Genomic DNA, 25,616 nt, shown 5'->3' on the forward strand with positions numbered 1-25,616 from the left:
TACAATCAAAATTTGGCCTATAACGGATACAAGTGTTCTACTTTTATAAAAATATTTTCCGTGGACACAAATTTTATTTAAATTAAGGTTGTTTCATTAAATATGTAATTTTTGATTCAGCTACGGCTCATTTACAGTATGTTTAATTTAAAAATTATATTTTTCAACACGTTTACTGAATAAGAACAAACACACACCGACCGTTATCGTAGTCAAACGACTTACGTTTCAAGATGGAGAACAACAAATTTCAAAACTTCGTTTGTACAAGTAGTTTTCCGAGCTCGTAACTTGCGTTAAAGATATGTTTAGTGTTTTAAATAAATATGCTAATGATGCCGACGTCAGAGCTGTTAAAATTTCGGTGAGTTTTGAGGCGTATAGTGTTATGTTAGCATTAAAACGTCAGCGGTTTGCTTTGCCGCGCGTCTCCTATTGTGCAGTCAGTTTTTTATGCCTATCATGGCTGACATAAAATAATGTAGGAAGGCACCGAGCTCAGCCGATGAATCTCATAAGTTAAGGGTAATTAAGGCTTGCATCATTGGTGTTAAGTAATTTTACATATCTGTGTGACACCAGCCATTGTATAGGAGTAACATTCCCATGGGAAAAGAAAATTTTTATTCATATTATTTGAAATGGAGTACGTTTTGTTTTCGTGTGAATAACATCGAAAGCTGTTGGATGTTAATTGGAACTGCTTTGTAAATTGTTATTAACGTGGTATCTTTTGCTTTTCTATTTACAAAATACCAGGAACTTCGGGTAAATGAATTTATTTTATAGAAAATTGAATGTAAACAAAGCGGCTATCCTTATAGTAACATGTCAAAAATTCATGTATTGTTACTAAATACGTATTTAAAGAAACATTCTAGTTTGTAGAATAACGATTTTGTGCCTATTTTCGTGATGGGAGTGTATTATTCATAAAAGTAACCTAATTTTAATGTTGCAAAGTTAGGTACAATAACCTTTCTGATTTGTGTTTCTGCAGTAGGGCATATTACTTGAAGAAATTACATACCGATAGCAAGTGTTGTGTGGTATTTGTTATATTGAATTATTCAGTAAGTAACTAATTTAAGCCTGTTAGTCAACAATGTATACAGCACTGAACCTATTGGAAAATATGTCTATGTATAACATTATGATTGTTGATTTAGACAATTAATATTTAGATGTAAACTTTTAAATCCGAATAAGAGATTTTGGATAATTTTTTGAATATACCAATGCATGTAGTATTTAATTAAATACTTAAAATACATTCAGATTTTGAGTTTTTGGTTGGTGACTGTTAGCTTACTTGTCAATTTCACGAAGTAAAAACTTGTCTAACTCTTAATAACATACCGTATAATACAAAATGCATTTACATGAAACGTATATATTCAAAAGAATGGTATAAATTAAGTCTTGTTAACATGAAGTATATTTTAGGGGACAATAAAACACTTTAATGTGATTAGTAATAATAAAAAAAAGGTAACTTTTAATCATTATTAAATTTCCTTATATTCTATTAGGTTAAATTCTTTCAGAGAGTAAGAAGGGTGTTCTAATAAAACCTTTTTGGTAAGTGTTCCTTATTGTATATCCAGAGTTGTATTTTAAAATAAAAATATTATAATAAAGGAATGGCTTGTGTTTGTGATGCAAAGCTGTTTAATTACCAAAATATATTTGATTTTGAAAATATGTATAAAACTTCAAAGAACATTGTTTCTGGGAGCAAATTTTTTGGGCAACATATCCAATTTTGTTTATTTTAACGTAAAAAATTTAAATTAGCAGTTTAATATTTTTGTATTTTGAAACTATAATTACCAAAATAGTTTTGATTTTGAAGATATGCTTTATAAAGCTTTGATGTCAACTGGATATGTGATAAGGAAGATTGTCCCCAGGAGCAATTGTTCCATGTAACGTAAAATATTAAAGTAAGCAGTTAAATGTGATGTGAAACAGTACTATAAACAAAATATATTTAATTGTGAAAATATGAAAATATGAATTGTAAAACTTTGATATAAACTGGATACGCATTAAGGAACAATTACCGAAGTGCATGCCTGTGCACTTATCACCATGGCATTGCTCTGGGTTCTTGATCTATTTGGAGGTTCATTGACTTCAAAGCTAGAGTAGTCATTGGTGTGGATAACTAGGCTGATGTTATCTATTCATTACCCCCAGACTGGTAGAATTATAGATTGGACTGCACATGATTCACTTCTTGTTTAGTGATTTTTTTTACTGCTTCGATAGTATTACAAAGTGTCGTTAAATATAGTCCAACTACACAAACAGCGCACTTACAACGGCTTTCCTATCACAAAGCTCAGCTCTGAGGAATTGTGATTCTATGGCCTAGTTGTATCTTCTGACTGCTTCTTCATTTTAGGAAATCTGCTTCTCTGAGATAAATTTTTTTACGAAGCATTTAAGAGACCTGACTATTCAGGGGTTTATTTGTGTTTTTTAGGTGGGATGGTGCTTTTAGCATGCTGCAAGGCTGTGCAGTTTTCTTGTCTTGCAGAGGACAACTCTGATATTATTGATAACCATATGGTGGGAAAATAAAGATAAAGGTGTAATGCAAGTCCTTTGAGAGCTTTCATGAATATCTGCCAGATTTTTCATGCCAAAAATTTATTCTGAAAACACAAGTTTTGGCCATTTTCATTCTTCTAATAATATAGTTTAAAAAACAAAATATGGAAACAACTACTCGTCCGCCCTCAGCATATTCTTATATTTGTTTCGTAAACAGACCCTACTATGATATCTCAGGTAGTTTTCAAATTGCATGGTTTTTCTGAAGCTCTATACACTGTATGTGTTCCAAGGTAGTCGGGACCCTTAATGTGGTTCAGCCACCTACTTCATGTTTTTCCTTGGGATTTTTTCCTTGCACAACAAATAAATAGATTTATTAATAAATTAGTATTTTAGCCTACTTTTTATGCATGTGGACATTAACCATCAAGTAGGATTTAGTGAGCAAGATTCATAACTTTGCCAAGAACCAGCTAACCAGATGTTTAATTTACCAACTTTGTCTAGATTTATCTATATTATCTGCAGTGGCTATGTTAAAACCTTTCAATTTAAGCCTAATAAGTTGTTTAACTAGTACTAAAAGAAATAATGTTTGTTATAAGTTAGAATTATTTAGTGTACTGTCATGTAGTAACTGGTATGTGCCAGTTATTATTTGTACTATTATTGAAAACCCTGTAAATACGTACTGCTCCCAAAGCAAGTACATCTTCCCTTTATGTTTTGTTGTGTGTGGTGGACTCTACATCACCTCAGGTTTTACAACCATGAAACTCGAGAACAGTGTCAAAGAAGCTAAAGTTTGCTATACAGCTATTCATGAAACATGTTCCTTGTGTATTGTGATGGTTGCCGACCCAGGGCGGGATACATTGCAAATTAGGAGGCGTATAGGAAGAGGGACTCATTCTTGGTGATGTTTGGGAGCAAGTGGAATGGGAGTGGGAGTTTAGGAGGATGTTGAAGGAACATTAATTGAGTGAAACCTAGCCAATAGCAAGAATTTCAAGATTCAAGTGTAAGCACTCTGCTGTTATGGCATACATTATAAAATATTGCAGCAGATGTTCAATTGAGTGTCACTTATTATAGTAATTACTGGCTGAATTACCTGACGTAGCCTGGGCTTTATGCATTGTGGGATGGATGTACTTTTTTTGAAATCACATTTAGACTGTAGATTTTATTTAAATAGAAAACACCAAACAAACATTTTTTATGTATTTTGAACCTTGTATTGCAAAGCTTGAGGGTATACAATGTTATTCGTCAGACTATTCGGAGCGTAAACAAACTTATCCAGCATTCCAACTCTTGAGCAAGCCACAAGTTGTCCCAGTGAAAAACATGCCATTTTCAAGTTAATACCTGCCACATAAAGTGATTGCCCCTGTGCCTTGTTGATACTAGATTTACATGTAATGCAACCCAAACTGTGTTGTGGGAGGTAGGACAAAGCCTTCACACTGATCTAACATTTTTGAATAAGAGAATAAATGTTAATTGCTGATTTAGTAAATACCTTAAGAAAATATTCGAGATAGAACAAATGCAAGAGAAGTATTGTGTTATAATGTCAGTAATGCCAACCTCCAGGCACACCCATCAATAATCATATTTACTCATGCAATAAAAAACCCTTAATTTAGTTTGTGCCAAATATTAGGCTGTACAATATAACTTAACACATTTATAGTAATACTAAACAAAAGCAAGTTTGTAAGTGCTACTAGTCTCTGTATGCTACGTGCAATATTTATTATTCATATTATAGCCTATGTGCCACTGAAGCTTACAACATACAACACATTGGAAACTTCTAGGCAGTGGCGATGCTTAGTTGCCCGTAGTGTGAATATACTTCAGTACTCTGCTGGTACAGTTGACACTCCTTAATCTGACATTCATTGGTTCGCCACATTCTGTAATCCAGCACTGATCGAGCTGTTCGTGTTTATAGTTTGGGGGCTGGATGTTTGAAATACCATCAGAAATGAAAGAAGTCACATGAAAATGTATCAGATATATTTTTGCTAGCTAACAATGAATAATTGTAGAATTTTTTTGTCGCTACCCTTAATTTGTAGACCCCCAGTTTGTTAAAAATTAAAATTTATAACTTGATTAAGTTAAAAACTAGTCACTATGGTTTAGAACATCTCAGGTCAAAATACTGGTGCCACTGCCCACGCGCGACATCGCGACACAATGGCTTTTTTTATTCTAAGCTCGCCCCTCTCTTTTCCTCACTGTGGTTCAGAACAGCCGAATTAAATAGCTTTTACTGTATTTGTTTAAATAACGCCCATTGGAATTATGTACCTTTTACTCTAACACATTAATGCAAAACTCTAAACTGTGCTTGCAGCATTGTAAAAAATATTTATTAATTTGATTTAATAATACACAGAACACAAAAAAGTCCTAAAATCATTTACTTTATTGATATGTAAAAATAATTATTTTCATATGCAAACTCTTAATGTAAAGTAAACTAGGAAAATGGGTATTATAAAGTTGAGGTGTCATGGTGTAATTCTCAGGAACTGTATTGGTCTGTCCCTGGTCGTGACTCAAATTTATTCGTGAGTCATACAGATGGCTGGGTGGTTGGCAGCAGTGGATGCAGACAAACAGATGGATGCTTTCTTGTAGCTAGAATGATTAAAACATATAGTAATTTAAAAATTAATATAAAAACAAAGTCTACCTTCGGCCGGTCTCGGGTCTTTCTCGGGAATGTCCGATGTCTTTATTTTATGCAAAATTAAGTATAATATTTATTAAACAAAACCCTCATGGCTGATCTGCCATGCCACAAAACGCTTAGGTTTAAAAATTAAAGGTTTACAATTAAATTTATAATTATGTAAGGGGACGGTGCGCTGAAGTTACGGCGCCCTCTCGCAGGAGTCAAACATGTCTTGCAGCACATGCATGCGTGTCAGTGGTGCAAATTCCAGGAAGAAGTGGTTAGGGATGCCATGGGACTGCAAAAGGAGCGGAGTCTGACCAGGCTTAAAGGGGCAAAGCCCCGGTCGATGTCAACCTTAAGATAATTGCTTTTATATGATTTTCAAAAATGTACAGTTTGCACCATGCACTTACATAAAAAACATGCATAATAAACTAATTAGTTTTCTAAGAAGTCAATATAAAATTAGTTGCATATGTATGTGTGTGTGTAATTATGAAAAAGCATAAAAGTCAAGCATAACATATATCACTATTTTTTTCTCTGCATCTCGATAGACACTTATAACTATAAATTTCACATTTATAGTATCACAGACTTGGAACTACTTAATTACATTTACAACTTTAAAATATAAACAGGGGAAAAAAACCAGGGGCACACTCAGGAAATATGTACCTCTAGTAAAAATAAATCAGATCTCTACAAATCTCTGGATCTCCTTCCTTCTCGGTAGTACACAGTTGAAGCAAACAGCATCAAAATTATGACGTAACTTTGTAAGTGCTAAAAAATAATTGTACAACATGAATATGGCTATGAACTCTGTATCTCCTTCAAAAAAGGGAGTCCTTTCGTTTTTTTTTTTTTTTTTTTTACCTCTGGTGAAAAAGGCCAGAGCATTTGCAGAAACAGTGGTCTTATATTACAAAGAGTTATCCAAGTTTTGTTCTGCTATAGCATCTAGTAGTTGCTATCAGTAATGATTTTAAGTGGATTAGTTTAAAAGTTTGGTGTTCATTAATATTTTCTAACTTTTGATAATTATACACTGTAATTATGGTTAGTAGGTAGCCAAAAACAAAAATCTAGCATGGTGATGATCACAAGGTTGTAATTTTAGAATGAGTAACTCACTTCAGTTTTTTTGCTTAGATGGGTTTGTTTCATACAAACTTTGTAATTAAACATAAGAAACAACAGAACCTTACATGAAACATACAGATTTTCATTTCGTCAAATCCTTTCTTGTCTGTGTTATTATTTTCTTGTACAATCTTCCACATGCATAGCATGACATTGCCATATTCATTAATATCAAAGAATCACATTCCATGGAACGATATATATTATAGTGCTACTTAGAAGTATACACCCTTTCACTTGAGGCATTTTTTGATTGTAGACATTGTGGAATAAAGAGGCACTTGTATATTTTTGTCCAGAGTATTGTGTAAATATTGTGACTGACGTATGTGCAGGTTTGAGGCCAATCTTATGATTGGACCTGGTTTTTCGGGAGAGATTCAGCGCTGGATCTATTTGTGGGTGTGAGGAGCTGGGTTGCAGATTTTTTTGCAAGAATGTCTCAGCAAGTCATCAAAAAGAAGGTATACTTAGCTGTTATGGTATTTTCATACTTTTTGTGGATGCAAGCTAAATTAGTGTTTTTATCTTTGGCTTTGTTTTCTAGTAAAAGGAGGTTATGGAGATTGAAACAATCTTAAAAGTGTTTATATCAAGTGCTTTTATGTAGTCTTGTTCGATTCATGTAATGTGAGGGCTAATTTACTGGTTAAGTGTTCTTTATTGCAATGTGGATTTTTTTTTTTTTTTGCTTGCAGAATATCAGATAAATGTGTTTTGACTATTACAGATTGTTTACTGTAAAAAATTACATCAGATGTGAGAAAGTGTTTAAAGTAACTAGGCTGGAATACTTTACCCCAAACCATATAAGAAATAAATTTTGTTTTCTTTATCATTTATTTAGGCCTATTCTTAATGTTTTTATAACTAAATATTGTGATTTTTTTATGAAGTAAACCTTAGTTGGCTGAGAATAACATGGCTTTCATCCAGTCTTCCTATTTTAAGTACATTGAAACAAATTAATAACCTCAGATTGGGTGACCATTGTCTAATTTTTTAATGAAGTGATTTTTTTAACATGTCAATCTTTAGAAGGAAAAAAACTTTAAATAATGACAGTTGATAAAATATGTTTGTGTAGTTATTTATATTAATAAACTTCAAAATTTGATTATAATTTTCACATCTATTGTAGGAAAGTAAAAACAAAATCCTAGAAGTGTTATTTGGGCTCATTAGTTGCATGTTTTAGCTACTGTTCATTGGTCCTGTTTTGCCTAAAATGCAGTGGTAATTGTTTTTGTTGTCCAGTCGGAAGAAAATGGTGACACTCCTGATAGTACAACTGACAAAAAGTGTGATTTTGCTCCTAAAGAGGATGTTTTGCTGCAGCGAGCAGATGGTCGCTTCTACTTTGGCACCATTGTCAAGGTGAGCCATTGCAATGCCAAGCTGGTTAGGAATGGCTGCAAGACTGTTTTGTTTGTTTTTCTTATTTAAAAATAAATGCTAGGTGTATTTTTTTTAATTAGTTTTTTTTTTTTTTTTTTTTTCCAGGTGGATTTTGCTTTGGAGAAATGCCTTGTTAAGTTTGGAGACAACACTGATATGTGGGCCCCGTTTTCTGCCGTCAAGAAACTGTCAAACAGCTCTTCAGACTTGTTGTGTGTCATTTGCAAGAAATCTCAACCCAATCCAGACAACGATATCATCAACTGCCACAAGTGCGGGCGGGGCTACCATCAACTTTGCCATCAGGTATTGTCTCCCGCTTATTTGTTTAACAAGATCCTCAGGATGTACACCATATAAGGAATCAAATTAATTGTTTAGTAATTAATCTGGTATATTAAGGTGTACATTGGACATATTTTTGGTAACAGTAATTTATCAATCTTGTTTTGGTGGGTTTTTTTTTTTTCATTGAGATTGAATCATGGGAGATATTTGTTTGTGTTTGTTTAGTAGAATATGTAACTTAAACTGTACGATTATTTAAGATTGCTGAAATGTTTTGTTTTAGCCAAATATATCGAATGCAAACACGATGCCAGATGCGGAGTGGTTTTGTCGGCGCTGCCTGGACAATATGCCGTGCAAGGCGCGTGAGAACAAGCAGCTGAAGAAGGAGTGTTTACGCAAGACGTGTTCCAGTGTCTCTGGGATCCCCCGGTCAGAGGTTCCGAGGAGCGACATGCCGCTGCAGGCAGACAAGCACAAGCTGCCATACGACGTGAGTGCAGAGCCTCTTGTCAGTTTTATCCCTTCCTTCTGTGCCTTTTTTCCTCTCACTACCTTTGTTTCCTTCTCTGCCTCTTTTCTTATACTTAACCTATTTTTGCCTTCCCCCTCCTTTTATTTTTTATTTATTAAATTCTGGTTTGGGTAGCTGTTTGAAATTATTAACATAAGGGTAACTAGCTGTTCGTATTTACCAAATGGGAAGCCCCAAATATAGTGAAATCTCTGAAGAATTCAGGCATTGAGTTACTGAATAAGTATGGAAAATTTTGTTGGTTAACAGATATGTATAATGACCCAGAACCTTTTATTTACTATGTTGATTGAGTGAAGATTAAAATACATGGATTGCTTCAACCACAGGAAACCTATCACTATAATTTACATAAACTACATTAAGCACATTCTATTTAGTAACACCTTAAATCAAGTTGATATTATAGGAAACTACTAATAGTGTATGTTTGGTGTATTGATCTTGGAACAGAATGGATATACACAATTTTTATGCACCAGTATTACCATATATGGATAACAGTGCACAAGTTACTTATACAACCAAAATCTCACTATAGGTAGATTGACAATATACATTAATAAATATCTTTGCCCCTAGCTTTACATAGTCTTCAGAAACATAAATATGGACTACTGGTTGTTTTATAGTTTGTAGCTGATTTTCGATAAACATAAGTTGTTTAGTTATCTTGTCAATGAAATATGCCTTTGTAAAATTTACATCATATATCACAGGCACAATTCGTTGATGATTCTCAGGCTAAACATCAAGATTACCAGTTGACTGAGATTCCTCGTGAACCAATGTTTTAGTTCAAGCTTAAAATAAACAGTAAATACTTATCTTATTAAATCCAAGCCCATCTTTATTACCATAAGTTGAAACTAATGTCACTAGTAATACTCTACTCTTGCTGTAATTTACAGTGTGAAAATTATAAACTTTTTCTTTCAAACTTTTATATTTTTACAATAATGAGCAGAAAAAAGGCACTAATCACTCCATTTCTTGTTCATAGTTACACAATTTTGAATAGCCTGCCAAAGAGCAAAACATTGTACTTTTGAGGCACTTCTTATAAATTAAACTAACCCTTGGCATGGAGAAACAAAATAATTTACATACTTCAGTAAGAATTGTCTTATTACTAGGGACCCTTTTATTTCGCGAATGGTTTATTCACGAAATTTTTATACAAGCATATAGGGTCAACATACCAACAATTTATGTTATTTTTATTGTGTTACAAACCGTTTATAGGTCGCGAAATTCCACGAAATTTGCCATTTTTCTCGTTTTGCGCGAAATAGGGCTAAATTCCTCTATTTCACGAAATTTCGCACGAAATAGTCCATTTAAAATCACTATTTTTAAGATTTGCGCAAGAATATGTTTACAAGTCAAAGATAAAACTCCACACTACACGAAAATATTTTACAGAACGACGCCTAGGCAAATCATTTTTTTCACTTTATAATTTGATAATATAAGTAACTTCATATTTTAACGCCCTCGGGTTCAAGAAACGGGTTTATTACGTTTATTAACCTAACAATAACACAACTGTTTTGTTTTCATTCGTTGGCCAACGGGTTTCCTAACGGCCATAACAAGCCATAGAAAAGAAAGTACATAAACACTTTATCATGGCGACGCCATGTTGAATTTTTTAATTTTTCGCTGTGAATCTTTACTTTTTTCTTTCAAACCCCATTTATACGGAAAAAAGTCTTAAATTTCTAGAACATTCACAATATATCTGAAGTCAATACCGAATTACGGTAATTTACAAAAAGAACAATAATTTTACCAACATGGCGTCCTTCCATACAAAATGACATCCTTGATGTATTGTGAACAAAACTTACACACTTTATCTCGTCTTCTCTGAGACGTTCGGAGAAACAGATTTATCTTTGGCTCAGAAACTCCGGGTTTGTTTGTTTTGATGTTGCTTATTGTTGAATACACACTTTTTATATATTTTTTTAGATTGAAAAGTGGATTTAAGTGTTACTCTTGAATTTATATATTCATACATTTATCTGAAACAGTAATTGATCTAGTACTTTTCCCTCGAATGAAGCATGTAATTTAAACAACATTTATACAATTGCAATTCGCCATATCTAAACGTGTTACAAGCGTTTAAATCATGCCGAAAATTGTATCAATTTGCAACTGACGGATTTGATGCAAAGAAAAAAATATTGATGTGCAAATTTTGCAACTTCCCAACAAGGGTTTATATTAATATTACAATTTTAAATGTTTAAATGTTCAAGTGTTTATAATAGCAAGATGTTTTCAATATTATCTCATTATGAAAGTTAAAATTTAACAGTTAAGTTATTTTCACTTTTCCTGTATTCTCTCTCTCTCTCTCTCTCTCTCCCCCCCCCCCCCCCTACATAAATGTACTACGTGTTAAGTGAAACAAATTTTATTTACCGCTTTATTAAAAATTTTGACTTTTTACACCACTACTACTGGTTTTTTTACACCGCTCTTACTAGGTTTTTTACACCGCTTTCACTAGTTTTTTTGCACTGCAATTGGTAGTTTTTATTTACCATTTTTCAGGGTCCCTACTTATTACTCTGTTTCGAAAGTAGGTAGGTTGTGTTGGTGCAGTATATCGTAGCTGTATGTTAGCGCACCTGGCTATAATCCGGGCTGTGGTGTGTGTGCAGCCAGACGTGCTGACCTGGGACGCGCACCACAGGGTCAACTTCGAGCAGGCGTACTGCTACTGCGGCCAGAACGGGGAGTGGTACATGCAGATGCTGCAGTGCGGCCAGTGCAGACAGTGGTTCCATGAGAAGTGTGTGCAGTGCTTGCAATACCCCCTGTATTACGGCGACAGGTGCGTGTGTACTTGTGACATACGTAGATATTCAGTTTATTGGTTTCTTGTTATTTTTATATAATTGTATTCGGGCTTAACATCTAGTCATTTAGAGACAGATAAAAGCAACAAAACAGTTCAAAAAAACTGGGGAAGAAATTGGCCTTGTTCTGCAGAAGGGGTTTCCAACTTGTGAGGAGTCGATGGGCTACATTGGAAAAATTAGGCATGATTGAGGGCCACACTTTAATAATATGCCAATTTTCATAAAATTCTGCAAGTAGAACATGGGTACGGTATAAAAATATCCATTGTTTTGTTGAAATAAATATTTAGCTGTTGGAATTGTTTTAAAAAAAATGGGTGTATGCACGTTAGAAGTTATACTTACTTGGCATAAAACTAATTTTAATTATTTTGCATGAAAGTAATTAATAGAAATTAAATAATAAAATGACCATAGTGATATTATAAATACAGTTGGTAAAGTATAAGTTCAATCAAATTAAAAATTCTGTAAGTGAGCATACCATAGTCGATGGACTGGGGAAGTTACGCCTAATGCCGATAGATGGCAGTTATTGTTAAGTGTGATTTAGACCAGCGATTCCTAAGAGGTGTTCTGTGGAACCCTGGGGTTCTGTGGCAGGGTCACAGGGGTTCTGCGAATCAGGACGTATAATCCGTATAAAGCAGGCACAATTATTGTCAAATAACTTTGTAGGAGTTGAGGTTCCGCCTAAAGAAAATCGAAAATACGGTTCCATGGCCAAAAAAAATTGGGAACCGCTAATCTAGACAATTATATTGCAATTTTGTTGTGCTCGTCACCAGCTAAACCCAACTGTTGTGTTTACCATGTTATGTAATCTTCCCCCCTATGCTTATTTACAGTTCCCCTTATGTGTGTGTACCAAGAAAATGTTAAGTACTTTGGTATAATATCATCATTTCATTATTATAATTTGTGAAGATTACCTTCTTCCTTTTAAATTATTAAAAAAAAAAAACACATTGGTGCGTGGCCGCCACGCCTGTCAGAAGTGCAACTTCACACATGAGGGATAGGGAATTTTTAGGGTACTTTAATATTTGAATTTTGAAACACTCTTAAAAATGTGTTAAAAGTAAACTGTTCTAGTGTGTCCATGTCTTCAGTGGAATCTAAGATTGAATCAATGGTTTTATGATAGCTAAAAATATGATTAATAATGTTGGATGATCACATATTGTGATGATTTTTAATGTTAACACCAGATCCAACCTCAGAGTTGAGAGTTAAGAGTTGCAAAAGTAGGCAAAAGTATGAGAAAGTTTTTAATTTTTTACATAAGTATTTGAAAGTACAGTAAAACTCTGTTAAGGCATTTTCCAAGGAACTGTCTAAAATAAATTCTTAGCAGGGAAATCTTCTTGGAAGGGAAAAGGAAAATTTCCTTTCTTTCGTAGTTTACTAATAGCATGATTGAACAAATTTACAAATGTTAACAATTTCTTATGAAAAATAAGGCCTATGACTATAAAACAAAACAAAGAGTAAATATCTTATTGAAAGAAACTAATTCTAACTTGCATATATGTATGTTGAATAGTACATTTCTGTACAAAAAAAGTACAATAATGTTACGAATGCGAGAGACAAGACCGTGATGCCATGTTCGGAACTGGCTGGCAGCCCTGCACGGCCATTGGTGTCACGTGCTGGCTCGCGTGTGTTCCACTGACGTAAGGCATGCCACCCATGCCTGGGCGGATTACATGGGTTGTCGCTACCCCCCTCCCCCTCTGCTCCCCATGCATTGTCCTGCCTTTGCGCTGTTCTATCGCTCAGCGGCCTTGGAAATTCCGCAGAGGCTGCTGTGTGAAGTGGCGTAAGCAAGCAATGCTCTTCTCAATTTTTCGGAATTCGGGTCGGCCTGAGATGACACAACTCATCACAGCTGCTCTCATCGGTTCGAGAAGGGCGCCTTGGTACTTAGTAGTGACGCCGGCCTCCGCAGGAGTTCCGAGCGAGTTCTGAGACTTCCGCGAGTGAAAGGAAGTGCGACATAGGCAAAGAGGGTGAGAGACCCCCGCGAGAGTGGCGTGACGCGCAGCAACGGGAACGAGAGACTGCGACTGAGAGGCGGGAGACTGTGTGTGTGAACAGGCGTGAGGTAAGGGGCGAACCACTGTTGAGCCTAGCTCAGATAAAACTTAATTCGGCTATCCCTTACGAACCCAGTTCTCCCTCACACTAGTTCGCAACATTTGGTTGTCAGAAGTGGGATAGCCCTAAAAAATAATTTACAATTAGCTAATAGAGAATTAGAAAAAAAATATAATTAGAATTTATATTTTTGGTATTAAAACTAGTGTTATGGACTGCAGTTAGAGTGTAGTTGTAATAAAGTTAGAGTTAGTTTTCAGTGGAAGTTTAGGTTAGCTTGTAGGTCATATTACACTGTAGATCGTAGGACAGTAGTGATAGTGACAGACTGGTAGTGTATGTCGACAAGAAAGATGGCTACTGACGAGCTTAAGAATGTAAAGGCTTTCCTAGCTGAGTTGAAAAATGATATGAGTGAACTGAAGAGGGGCCAGGAAGAAATGAAGAACGGCCAAGAAGAGAGGAAGAATAGCCAAGAAGAGATAAAGAATAAAATTGATAACTGCCAAGAAGAGATGAAGAATGAAATGAACTTTCAAGAGGAGATGAATGCTATGAAGACAGAGATACATACCTGCCAACCTTTCCGATTTTTCCGGAAGTCTTCCTAATTATAACTGCTTTTTACGATTTTCCGAAATTGTCTGAATTCTTCCTATTTTTGTAATTAAAATAGCTTCGCGGTAAAAAAAAAGTCGGTGTCTTCCAAATCGATTCAACATTCATGTCGATCGATGTATCGCGTGTTGTGCTCATGACTATCGATTGTTTTTTTTTTTCTCGTTTACACATTTCTACAGAGAGTACGTCGTTGCTTGTTCGTTCGATGGTTAGTTAAGACGGGTGATTTTGATTTATAATTTACGAGCTGCTATTACGTATTAAAATTTGAATTTCAAATACATTTAAACTGGCAAAATACGCTGTGGTCAACGAGTGCAACGTGAAACAACTGTTTACGAATTTGTTTACTTGTTACGGGCTATTGCCGTTGCCTCGTTTGGACGTTTGTGACAGGTTATGAAGCACAAACTTGTCTGCATTATGTTTTCAAAGATGAGTAAGAAAAAACAATATTATTACCAGACATTCCGTGATACGTATAGTGCAGAGTTTCCATGCATTTTAAATTCTGACAAAGGGGAAAGGTTTGGCTTTTGTAAGATATGCAGATGCGACATCAACATATCGCATGGCGGTAAAAGTGACATCAGCGTGCACATCAAAAATGCGAAGCATTTATCCAACGTGAAATGCCAAGAAGATAATCACAAACTTTCAAGTTTCTTTGTTAAATCTGGGTGTGCAGATCTAGACATTACGCGAGCTGAGTGTTTATTTACTTCGTTTTTGATAGAGCATAACATTCCTCTAGCGACCGCAGATCATGCAGGTGCGCTTGTCAAAAAAATGTTCCCAGACTCGGAAATTGCCAAGAAATATGGATGTGGGCGTACCAAAACTTCTGCTATTATGAAAGAGATGGCTTCGGATGCAAAATCCGGAGTAGTGCAGTACTTAAAAAGTGGGCCGTTTTCAGTCGCAACTGATGGTAGCAATGATACTAGTTTTAAGTTGTATCCCATTGTAGTTACGTTTTATGATGAAGCACAGTATAAAATTGTAAATATTGTTCTTTCCATTCCTGTTCTGGAAGGTGACTGCACCGGACGGAATATTGGTAATTTAGTGCTTTCCCAATTTGAATGTAATGGTATTCCCATTGAACACTGCATTGCATTTTGCTCAGACAATGCAGCTGTTATGATAGGCCATAAAAATGGTGTTGCAGCAGTGTTGAAGGAAAAACACCCTGGGCTTATTGAGATTGGCTGTGTTTGTCATCTAATAAACTTAGCTGCAGAAAAAGCTGCATCTTCTCTTCTGCCAGTAAAAGTCGATGACATTCTTGTAGACATTTTTTATTATTTGGAGAAGAGTTCCAAGAGAAAAGAAAGGTTACACAAGTTTCAAGATCTGCACGATACAGAAGCCAAGAAAATTCTTAAACATGTGTGTTCAAGATGGCTTTCTCTTAGAAGAAGTTTGTTGAGGGTTTTTGAGCAATGGCAACCATTACTTAGCTTTTTTAAGGCAGAGGTATTAAATCAGAAACAATCTGTGTGTCTAACCTCTTACAAAATTCCTAAGCTTCAACAGTCATCCTGTGCAAGCTCAAGTGGAGCCTATCAAGGCCTTGATAAAGAGACAGGGAAGAAAAGGAAACCAAGTTCTGTTTCCTTTACCAGCCATAAAAAAGTTGCTTCACCTTCGGCAAAAAATGATGTTCCTATTCTGAAGAATGAAAGTCCTTTTATGAATCGAGAAGAAAAACTATTTATGTTTCTTTCTTCTGATCTCAATAAAGCACTGTGTGCATTTCTCCTCATCATTTGAAAAACTGAATGTCATTCTTCAGTCATCACCTCATATTCACATATTAAGAGAACTGTTGTTTGATTTTTTAAGAGAATTGATTTCAAACTTTGTAAAACCAAGAACTGTAAATAGTTGCTCATTACTTGAACTTGACTACCATAGTGTCCAGAATCAAAAAGATGATGTGGATTTAGTTATTGGATGTCAAGCATCTAGAATTGCACAAATACTTGATGAAAAGGAAAAACAGCTTTTCTTTCTAGCTGTAAGGAACTACTTTGTTACAGCTTGTGACTACATTGTTAATAAATTCCCCATCAGAAATGCAGTGTTGAAGAATGCAGAAGTGGCAATAATGAAAAATATTCAGGATTCTAGCTTTTCATCCGTTCACTATTTTGTGGATTTGTTTACTTTTATTCTTCCTGTTCAAGAAGGCGAATCAAGAGATGCAGCTATGGATAAAGTGACAAAACAATTCTCAGCTCTTCAGATTGATGATATTTCGGGCATTGTTGACATGGAAGAGAGTGAAGATGTGAAGTGGGCTAAGTTAGCCAAAATTCGTGGAGTTGATGGTACAGTAGAACCCCGATTTTGCGAACACGGATTTAACGAAAACAGCGATTTAACGTAAAGGTTTTCAGGAACCATCAAAAAACACCAATTTATTAAAATAATAATATAGATTTCCCAAAAAATGAAAGTAAATTGTAATGGACACTCTGTGGTGTCAGTAATAGAATGGAGGTACTATATATTAATATGTGCCTTTGCATCATCTGTCCAAATACGAAAAAATTAAAAAAAAATTGTTCAAATAGCTTAAAAACTAAGGGCGCTGTAACATAATTGCGTAGGTGCGTGCCATTGCGCGCGCCTGGATAGATAGACTGTCCGCGACACATGACGTCATGAAGGGTTTCTTTGTCCGCATCCCCCTTCTCGATCACTGGCTTGATTCACCACGTTATCATCCAAACACGCCCGCATAGTAACAGTGCTATAATAATCCCACGTTTCCGAATATTCCCTTTCCCATCCTCCAGGTTGATTTAACTTGTGACCACGTCACACCAATACGCCATTATCATTATTCTATAGAGGTGTAAGAGTAACGAAAGAAAGCGTACCCGTATGTATTCGTTACTATAGTAATTAGTACTCGTTACTATCGTATCACATTACGTTACTCGTTACTTTTGATACCGCATAACATGCTATGTTATGTTGCAGCAACGAATCGAGTCGTATTGCGTACGCGTACAGTATGACGTCGCGTAAATAATAATAATAAATAGAATACAAACAATTAACAATATTTGATGATAAACAGTTTTGTTAACCAATAAACAATTAAATCTCATTAGAGTGGCTTTTTTGTATTATCTCTTTTAAGATAAGAACAAAAAACCGTGAAAATACGCGATAATAAAAAACAAGAACATACATATTTCTAATTTGTAAATAATACTTTCTTACGTTGTGTCTGTTCCTATCTCAAACTTTGTCTACACACACAATACCTTTAATAAACAATAAAAAAACTTTGACGACGAATTTCCAAATTATACTTTACTTAATAAACAAACATAGTTCTTTGTAACGCAAATTCATCGAATATGCGCGCGCATGCGTAAAACATACGAAAAATGCGAGTAACGAGATGCAGCCGTGTGTAACGTTTCGTTATTCGTTACTAGATGGCGCACCCGTTACTTAGTACCGAATACATACGGTTTGCTACAGCTTTATTATTCTCAGTAAGAGCTTTGTGCGCGGTGTTTAGTTTTTGGAATACGTTTTTTATAAGTGCTGCGCAGCTCGGCGAACAAAGAGAGTCAGCCGGCGGCTACGCCGCGCCGTAATAGCAGCTGACCGAGTACAATGACCTTTCTCCGCGTACGGCGCGCTATTGACGGTAAATGTCCATCAATTTGCGGCCATTTCTTTTTTTAATTTTTTACTGTGACGCAATGTGTATGTATTTCGTATTTGTTATAAACGCTGAAGGTTGCGACTGTATTTTAATAAACTTTAACATATTTCTTACACTTTACATATTTTTAAACTTTTTATTTTATTTTATGCCTCATTTTTCACGGTTTCTGAAAATCTGTATGTACGACCGAGGTGTACGTACAAACCGGGGGCCGTACGAGCGAGATCAAAAACATTGAAGATGGAAAGTTGACAAAGTCTGAGATAGCAAGGCAGCACAAGATATCAACGTCGACCCTGTCTACGATATGGAAACGTAGGGACGCGATTATGAGTGCGGGGGTCATTGAAAATCGGTAAATCGGATTTAACGAAACATTGATTTAGAGTAAACATTTTCGGTAACCATAGCACTTCGTTAAATCGGGGTTCTACTGTATTTTGAAATATGATAAAATTTGTAGAATAATGCTGTCAATACTTTCCATTCCACACAGCAATGCGGAATGTGAAAGGATTTTCAATTTGGTGCAAAAGAACGGAACACAGTTCAGATCCTCCATGTCCAGTGACACTTTAGAATCCCTTTCAATATTGAAAACAAGAAAATCAAATTTGTGTTATGAACAAAATTTTAGTTCTGAGTTCTTAAAGAGAGCAAAGAAGGCAACAGTTGCTTCTTTAAAGCCACAGTGCTCCAGTGCTCCAAATTAGCTAAGCATTTATTTATTATTATTTTTCTTCTTATAATCCACATTGTTTGACTATGTTATATTAATTATCTGGCAAAATTCTTATCGGAAGCCAAGATAGATTCTGTGAGTTGTATTCTTGTGTGAAATATTGTGCTGATCTTCAAGTATCACAGTGAACAGGTAACAACACACAAATATTTTTTAATGTAGCTATAGCTTATTTAATAGTGGGTGATTTGTGTAATTTAGTTATATTTTAGCAGTGCAAGTCTGCATTGTAGCCATGTAGGTAATTTTTTTTTTTGTCGAAATCGGTAATTTTATTTGTGTTAATAATCTTCCTAATTCAGATTTTCATAGGTTGGCAGGTATGGAGATAGAGGACATCAAAAAGATCCAAGAAGAAATGAAGAAGTAGATCGATGAATCCAGCACCCAGTTGGTTGGTAAAGTGTAGTGTTTGGAGCAACATCTAGCAGAACATGAAGAACTGACGGTGCAACAGCTAGCTAAACTCGAGCAGGCCACCATACAGCGAGTAGCAGTGGTAATTGAAGAGTGCCGTTGTATGATCAAGGAAGCTACTTCTGCTACGAAACAAAGTAGTTCTTCCGGAGAAGTAAAGGTGGAAGGCCCAACTGGTCACCCAAAATTCAAGCCACCCATCTTCAAAGGCCAATCGTCATGGGCTGTCTATAGGTGACAGTTGGAGGCAGCTGCTGAGGTAAATGGTTTGGACGAAGAATAAAAGCCTACTACACTCGTCTTGGCCCTGCGAGGTCCACTTGAGCTGCTGTAGACCATACCAGTTCCAAACCAGAAAAATTATGGAGTATTGGTAGAGGCCCTTGAGCTGAAGTATGGTGATCGACAAATGGGCGAGGTATATAGAACAGCCATAGACACGTCAACAGAGATCTTCAGAAACGCTCCAAGAATTTGAAGCTAACATCGAGCGACTCGTGCACCTCACCTTCCCATAAGCACCAATGAAGTTCCGCCAGCAGCTAGTCACCAGTAGTTTATAGATGGACTCAGGGATGGGAAGGTTCAGCAAACTCTTTGTTTGGCCTGGCACAAGAAGAGCTGCGAGGCCTTAGTCCATGCCCTGGAAACCGCTGCCTCAAGAAACACTGGCATCAGGACAAAGAGAGCTGGACTGGAGTCCTACAATAAAGCAAATGTCAGAAACACCACTAATGAAGTAGATATTCTCAGGACATTGAAGAAGCTGTTGAATGATGCTCCAATCAGAAGAGCAAGAGGACTCTCGCGGTGCTTTGTCTCCAATGAACCAGGACACATCCAGTGGGACTGCCCGATACTCAGAAAGACATCGCAACAGGAAGAGAAACGGGAAGATCAACAGGGAAATGCGCAATAGCTGGTGTGAGGGGAGGCATGCCAGCTCTACAGGAAATGGTAGTCCTTAGGATTATTCCTGTACACCTATCCCTCACTTCACATGACTATTTTGTTCCTAAAAATGCCCGTGTTATTCGAAATCGCGTATTCTGAAGCATTAGTTTCCATTAATAGCAAGTCTAATTTATTTAATGTGTTCCAAAATTGTGTAGGAAAATATACTTTACGTAATATAAATGCATTAAATAACACTCAACTATAAATATGTCACACCATTTATCTTTATATGCCTCCCGTCACACTTTGTATGACAAATGCGACACCGGGTAACGGGAGATACATGGTTATGTACTTTATCGTCAGTCGGCTGGCTGACTTGCCCGTCTGGGCGTGACCTTCAACTCACGTTGCGTACCTTTCCAAACCATCCTTTACTGACAGTGAAACCGATATTACTGTCCGTATAATTACATTTTAATAAATTAACCTGGTTCACACCAAACCTGTCCGGCCAATGATTATTTTTTTCATTGCAACATTCATTTAACAACCTTTCCAACGTGAATTATCTGTTCATTTCTGTTCCGGTATCTAATGAGTAATGACAAATATATTCCCGCTAGTACAACCAACAGCATAACACTTATATAAACTTTTGGTAAAAGTCCTTATTTGTATGATTGTGGGCACAGTTGACATGCTTAAAACTAATGTGCGACTAACATAAGCGTGGCCTTCATGGCAATCTACGTGCCATAATACTTCTAGTTTTGTCTCAAATACTTGAACACGATGCATTATTGTGATCATGCACGTACAGTTACCAGCAGCTGAATGGGCAGACGTTGCTTTTGTTTGCATGAATTCACTGTCACTGGCTAGACTGAGTTCACGGCCCGGTTTGTAGCCAGGCGACAACGGTACGGCACTGTGGCATACGCGCGGATGTAAAAACATTTGGTCCTTTACACTCTATAGCCGCAATTTGTCTTGCCATAGCTGATGTTTGTACAACAGCCGATAGCGTATACAGACCTGCAAGTGCATCTCTTCCCCCCCCCCCCCCCCCCTTGTTTGGCGAACTGTATCCCACAGCACATCTGTTGTTTACAGAAGTTGAAACAGACTTCGTGATGTCGTGCTGGACATTTTTTTTTTTTTTTTTTTTTTTTCCTGTCTAGATTTTGTGCTAACTGAAATTTACAGACATGCTGTTTCAAGTCTGGGGCAGTAAAACTCACATCGCGCTAAATGAATTCGCGCAATCTGAAGACGTGCTAAGTGAGGGATAGGTGCAGGGCTCGATTTTAGCGCCTGTCCGCCTGCCTGGGACAGGCAAAATCTCGTCCGGGCAGGCAAAATAAAAAAAGGCAACTAACTTGTGACGCCGAAGTTATTCGCACGCACTAATGTAGCAGAGGTGATTAATAACATTTATGCGACCGCGACCGCAAATAAAACGTCTTTGACAATATCTATAAATAAACAATAATGGCTGCTCTTTTGTGACGGACGACTCTGGCTATTGTATACCGCTCGAAAAAAAAGTAGGTTATGTACAAACCGTGCTGAAATCTTCTGAATCATACTTCTTAAAATCTTACGTTCACGTCATGATTCACGTAACATAGTCGTATTCGTATGCTAGAGATGCAAAACGTCTCACACCGATGATGCTTGTTTTTGTTGCCATGTTTTAATATTAATTTCGTTGCAGTGCAGCCAACAATTACGTAATTTACCGTTGTATACTTTCAAAATATAATTTTTTAAATTTATTGTCTTTATAAATCGCGACTTTACTAATTCCTTGCTCTACTTTAACATAGTTTGTTAACAGAAAAGCGTTTTCGCGTGGTTAACATTTCACGGCGTACTCCAGATGCAGCTGACAGTGGCCGCAGTGACTGCGACTGCTTGAAAATTTGCCTGTCAACTGTTGCATCAAAAAATAAACATTACTTGTTTACAGAGGACACTGTAATCTTTTACAGTTTATCTTGTCACAGCGATTGTTTAAGTATTTAATTAACTGCGTTACACAATGTGGAAATTCATTACTGGTGCTTCCAAACCACCAGAAAAGAAAAGAAAAACGGACGAGGACAAGTCAGAATATAATGTTAAATATGACAAAATCGCCCGGTCCCGTACCTTTTTAACGTCTTTGTGTTCCGAGTTTCTTTGGCTTCGTTACGACGCAGAAACAAAACAAATGTTTTGCAAAGTCTGCGAAACGCATTCAAAATCATCTGGATCAGTTTTTGTTACGGGCTGCTCAAGTTTTCGCAAGGAAAACCTAACGTCGCATGCTACAAGCAGTGCCCACAACAAGTCTCAAGATATGGAAGATGCAATACTGACAAAACCTGGACAATCCAAAGCAGAGATGACCTTAAAAAGGAATCCAAAGGATGTTTTCACTAAACTGGAAATACTGTTTCGTACGTCTCATGCCCTGGCTAAACATGGGCGACCTTTCACAGACTTTGTTTGGCAGTGTATACTTGACACAAAGAAAGGCCTGGATGTTGATAATACTTACCGCACTGACAAGAAGTGCAAAGAATTTCTGGGTTCCATTGCACAAATAGAACGCCAGGAATCGGAAAATAACTTAAGAAGTGCACCATATATTTCAGTAATGTGTGATGAGTCTACAGACAGTGCTGTACAAGAACAGGTCATTGTTTATGTAAGGTTTGCTGTTAAAGGGATAATACATTGTAAGTTTGTAGGTGTTAAACATGTAGAAAGCCCTAATGCAGCCCTGATTTTTGACTGCATATTGTGTGTTTTAAATGAGTATTGTGGGTTCGCCATTTCAGATTTAAAGCTGCATTTGGTAGGCTTTGCAAGTGATGGTGCAGCAGTGATGTGAGGATTGCATAATGGAGTTTGTACCAAATTGAAGCAATCAATTCAGCCCAATTTGGTTGCTATATATTGTCTAGCACACAGTCTTGAACTCGCATTGAAGGCTGCACTTTCTGAAACACCATTGACTGGCGAAATTGTTTAAATGATGATACACTGTCTGCCCTCATGCGTGTTCAAATACAGTCACCTTCTGAAAGTGAGTTTGATCCAGCACCAGCAATAAATCTCTGGTATCATAATGTTCAGAGAAAACGTCGACCCTTTCAGCCTCCTTATCGAAGATGTTCAAGACAGAATCAGCCAAGTAATTTGTGCAGTGACTCAGACAGTGACTCGTCTGAAAATGATGATTAAATAAGGATGTTAAGTGTGTGATAAAAATAGGTGCAAAATATAGCAAAAATCCTTTTTTCTCACTTTTTCTGCGACTTTGAAATTTTTTTTATTTGGGTAAAACAGCGGACAGGCAAATTGGATGGCGGACAGGCAAATTTTTGATTACACCTGTCCGTTGGGCAGGTTAAAATATTCCTTAAAATCTAGCCCTGGATAGGTGTATCCTTACTTCATAAAGGCCATGACAGTTTGTTGCTTAATGGATGGATCAATGGCAGACAGTGTTTACGTACTGTTGACACAGGGGCATCAGCTTCTATAATTTGCAAAGACATTGTAAGTAGGGAAAAGTTGAAGAGAACACCCATCCCATATAAACTCAAGAAAGCCACCGGAGACACTTCACCTGTGCATGGACAGCTGGATTTGTAGGTAAGTATTGGAACTTGGACATTATCACAGTTCTTTCTCGTTGCTGATATCACCTACAAGGTAATTCTAAGAGTGGACATCATGAATAGATACGGTTTCGTTATTGACATGGAAGGACAGGTACTGCATATTAAAGATGAGGAGGTGGCCTTGTTTACCCTCGACCAATTAGAAGTTCGTGTAATGGAAGTGGTAGTTAGCGAATCTGTTTCAATTCCCGCAAACCATGAGCAGATAATAGCAGCTAGGATTATGGGAAACCCTAGGGACAACATGAGCTACCTGATAGAGCCAGATATGACATTAGGATCGAAGATACGCCTGGTCACCCGAAGCATTGCAAGGTTGTACCAGTCAGGGTGGCAAACCTCGATTCTGGAACAAGTATTCTTAAACAGCTAGCTGTGAACCAATCTCTTGGGTAGGCCAGTGTTAGTCTTCCTCACCTATTAGACGTGATGCGCAACCACTGAACCCAATTCTAGAACATCTACTAAGGCGATGCCAAAATAATCTAACAGATGGAGAAGTAGAAGAAGTCACAGATTTTCCGGTAAGCAACCAGGATGTATTTTCCTTAAGGGATACTGACCTTGGGAGAACAAGCCTGGTCTACCATCGCATCAACACAGGTGATGCAGAGCTAATCGAACAGGCACCACGGGCGGCTGCCTCTAGCAAAACAGGCCCGTATGAAGTCTTGATTCGGTTAAATAATGTGGTCTGCCGCATCCAGAGAGGAAATAGGGGACGGATAAAAGTGGTACATTTGGACCGGTTTAGGGAATATGCGGGAAGGGATGCGTTACCTGTTTGGGATGAACGAGGGCAGTGTTACGAATGCAGGCAGAACTGCAACACGTACCAGATTCGGAGCTGGCTGGCGGCCCTGCATAGCCACTGGCATCACATGCCGTGTCATGTGCAGTCCACTGACGTAAGGCATGCCATGCGTCCCTGGCAAGATTACAAGAGTCATTGCTACCCCTCTCCCCTCCGCCTCCAACACATTATCTGGCTTCTGCATTGTTCTACCGCTGAGCGGCCTTGGGAATCCCTCAGAGGTTGCAGTGTGAAGTGGCGTAATCAAGCAATGCTATTCTCGATGTTTCGGATGTCTGGTCGGCCCGGGATGATGCTACTCGTCACAGCTTCTCTTGTCTGTTTGAGAAGGGCGCCATAGTACTTGAGCAGCAATGCTTGCCTCCTTGAGAGTTCCGAGCGAGTTTGGAGATTTCTGAGAGTTCCGCGAGTGAAGGGAACTGTGACATCGGCAAAGAGGGTGAGAGACCCCCTCGAGAGTGGTGTGATACGGAACAACGGGAACGAGAGAGTGCGACTGAATGGCGTGAGACTGTGCATGTGAACAGCAGCGTGATAAGGGGCAACCCACTGTTGAGCCTAGCTCCAGTGAAGGCTGCAAACTGTGGAACTTGACTTGAGAATAAACATTTTTAGTGCCAGTGATTTGTGATCAGACATTTTTAAGTACGATTATTTATTATTAATGTAAATTTTATTAATAAATAAAACTGTAATAAAACTTAATTGCATTATCCTTACAAACCTAATTCTCCCCTACACTAGTTCGCAACAATACTTTCAAACACTTTTCAATAATGAATCTACATATTTTCCCAAGTTTTCCATATGGATGAAGAAAATGTGAATAGAATTACAGAATACCGCAAATAACCAAATGGCATTAAAGATAGTATCTGGTGTTTGTTTACATGGTCAGACAAGCACCGTAAAATATATAGGCAGTTTAAGGTTAAGATCCTGAGTTTCTCCCGAGCGCGCAAAGAAAGAACACAACACACGTAGTTCCAAAATTCTCAATAGAGAGCACTAGCTGTATGGATGAGCTATGGATAGATGAGGGGGGTGGTGTGGAGGAGTAGGAGGAAAGAACACGCTTTTCTTTGAATTCCTTATCGCCTAGCGGGTTGTCATGTTCTTCAACGAGCCTGGAA

The 25,616-nt window shown here is 37.1% G+C and overlaps 1 protein-coding gene across 7 annotated transcripts in view; it reads left to right on the plus strand.

The window, feature by feature from the left end:
- The first annotated feature begins 212 nt into the window (after positions 1-212).
- LOC134538401 (uncharacterized) overlaps positions 213-25,616 on the plus strand; it is a 64,575-nt gene continuing 39,171 nt past the window's right edge. For 3 of the 7 annotated variants that reach the window (XM_063379716.1, XM_063379731.1, XM_063379750.1), the window contains exons 1-6: positions 213-364; positions 6,745-6,873; positions 7,667-7,786; positions 7,913-8,113; positions 8,379-8,588; positions 11,309-11,481. In XM_063379716.1, coding sequence (XP_063235786.1) covers positions 6,847-6,873; positions 7,667-7,786; positions 7,913-8,113; positions 8,379-8,588; positions 11,309-11,481 — 731 coding nt within the window. In that variant the 5' untranslated portion in view covers positions 213-364; positions 6,745-6,846. Of the gene's footprint in view, positions 365-384; positions 769-6,744; positions 6,874-7,666; positions 7,787-7,912; positions 8,114-8,378; positions 8,589-11,308; positions 11,482-25,616 lie in introns of those variants that run through there. The other 4 variants (XM_063379702.1, XM_063379722.1, XM_063379710.1 and 1 more) reach the window with 2 other exon arrangements.

The sequence above is a fragment of the Bacillus rossius genome, chromosome 1 (assembly GCF_032445375.1).
Source record: "Bacillus rossius redtenbacheri isolate Brsri chromosome 1, Brsri_v3, whole genome shotgun sequence".
In the NCBI taxonomy this organism is placed as follows: Eukaryota; Metazoa; Arthropoda; class Insecta; order Phasmatodea; family Bacillidae; genus Bacillus; species Bacillus rossius.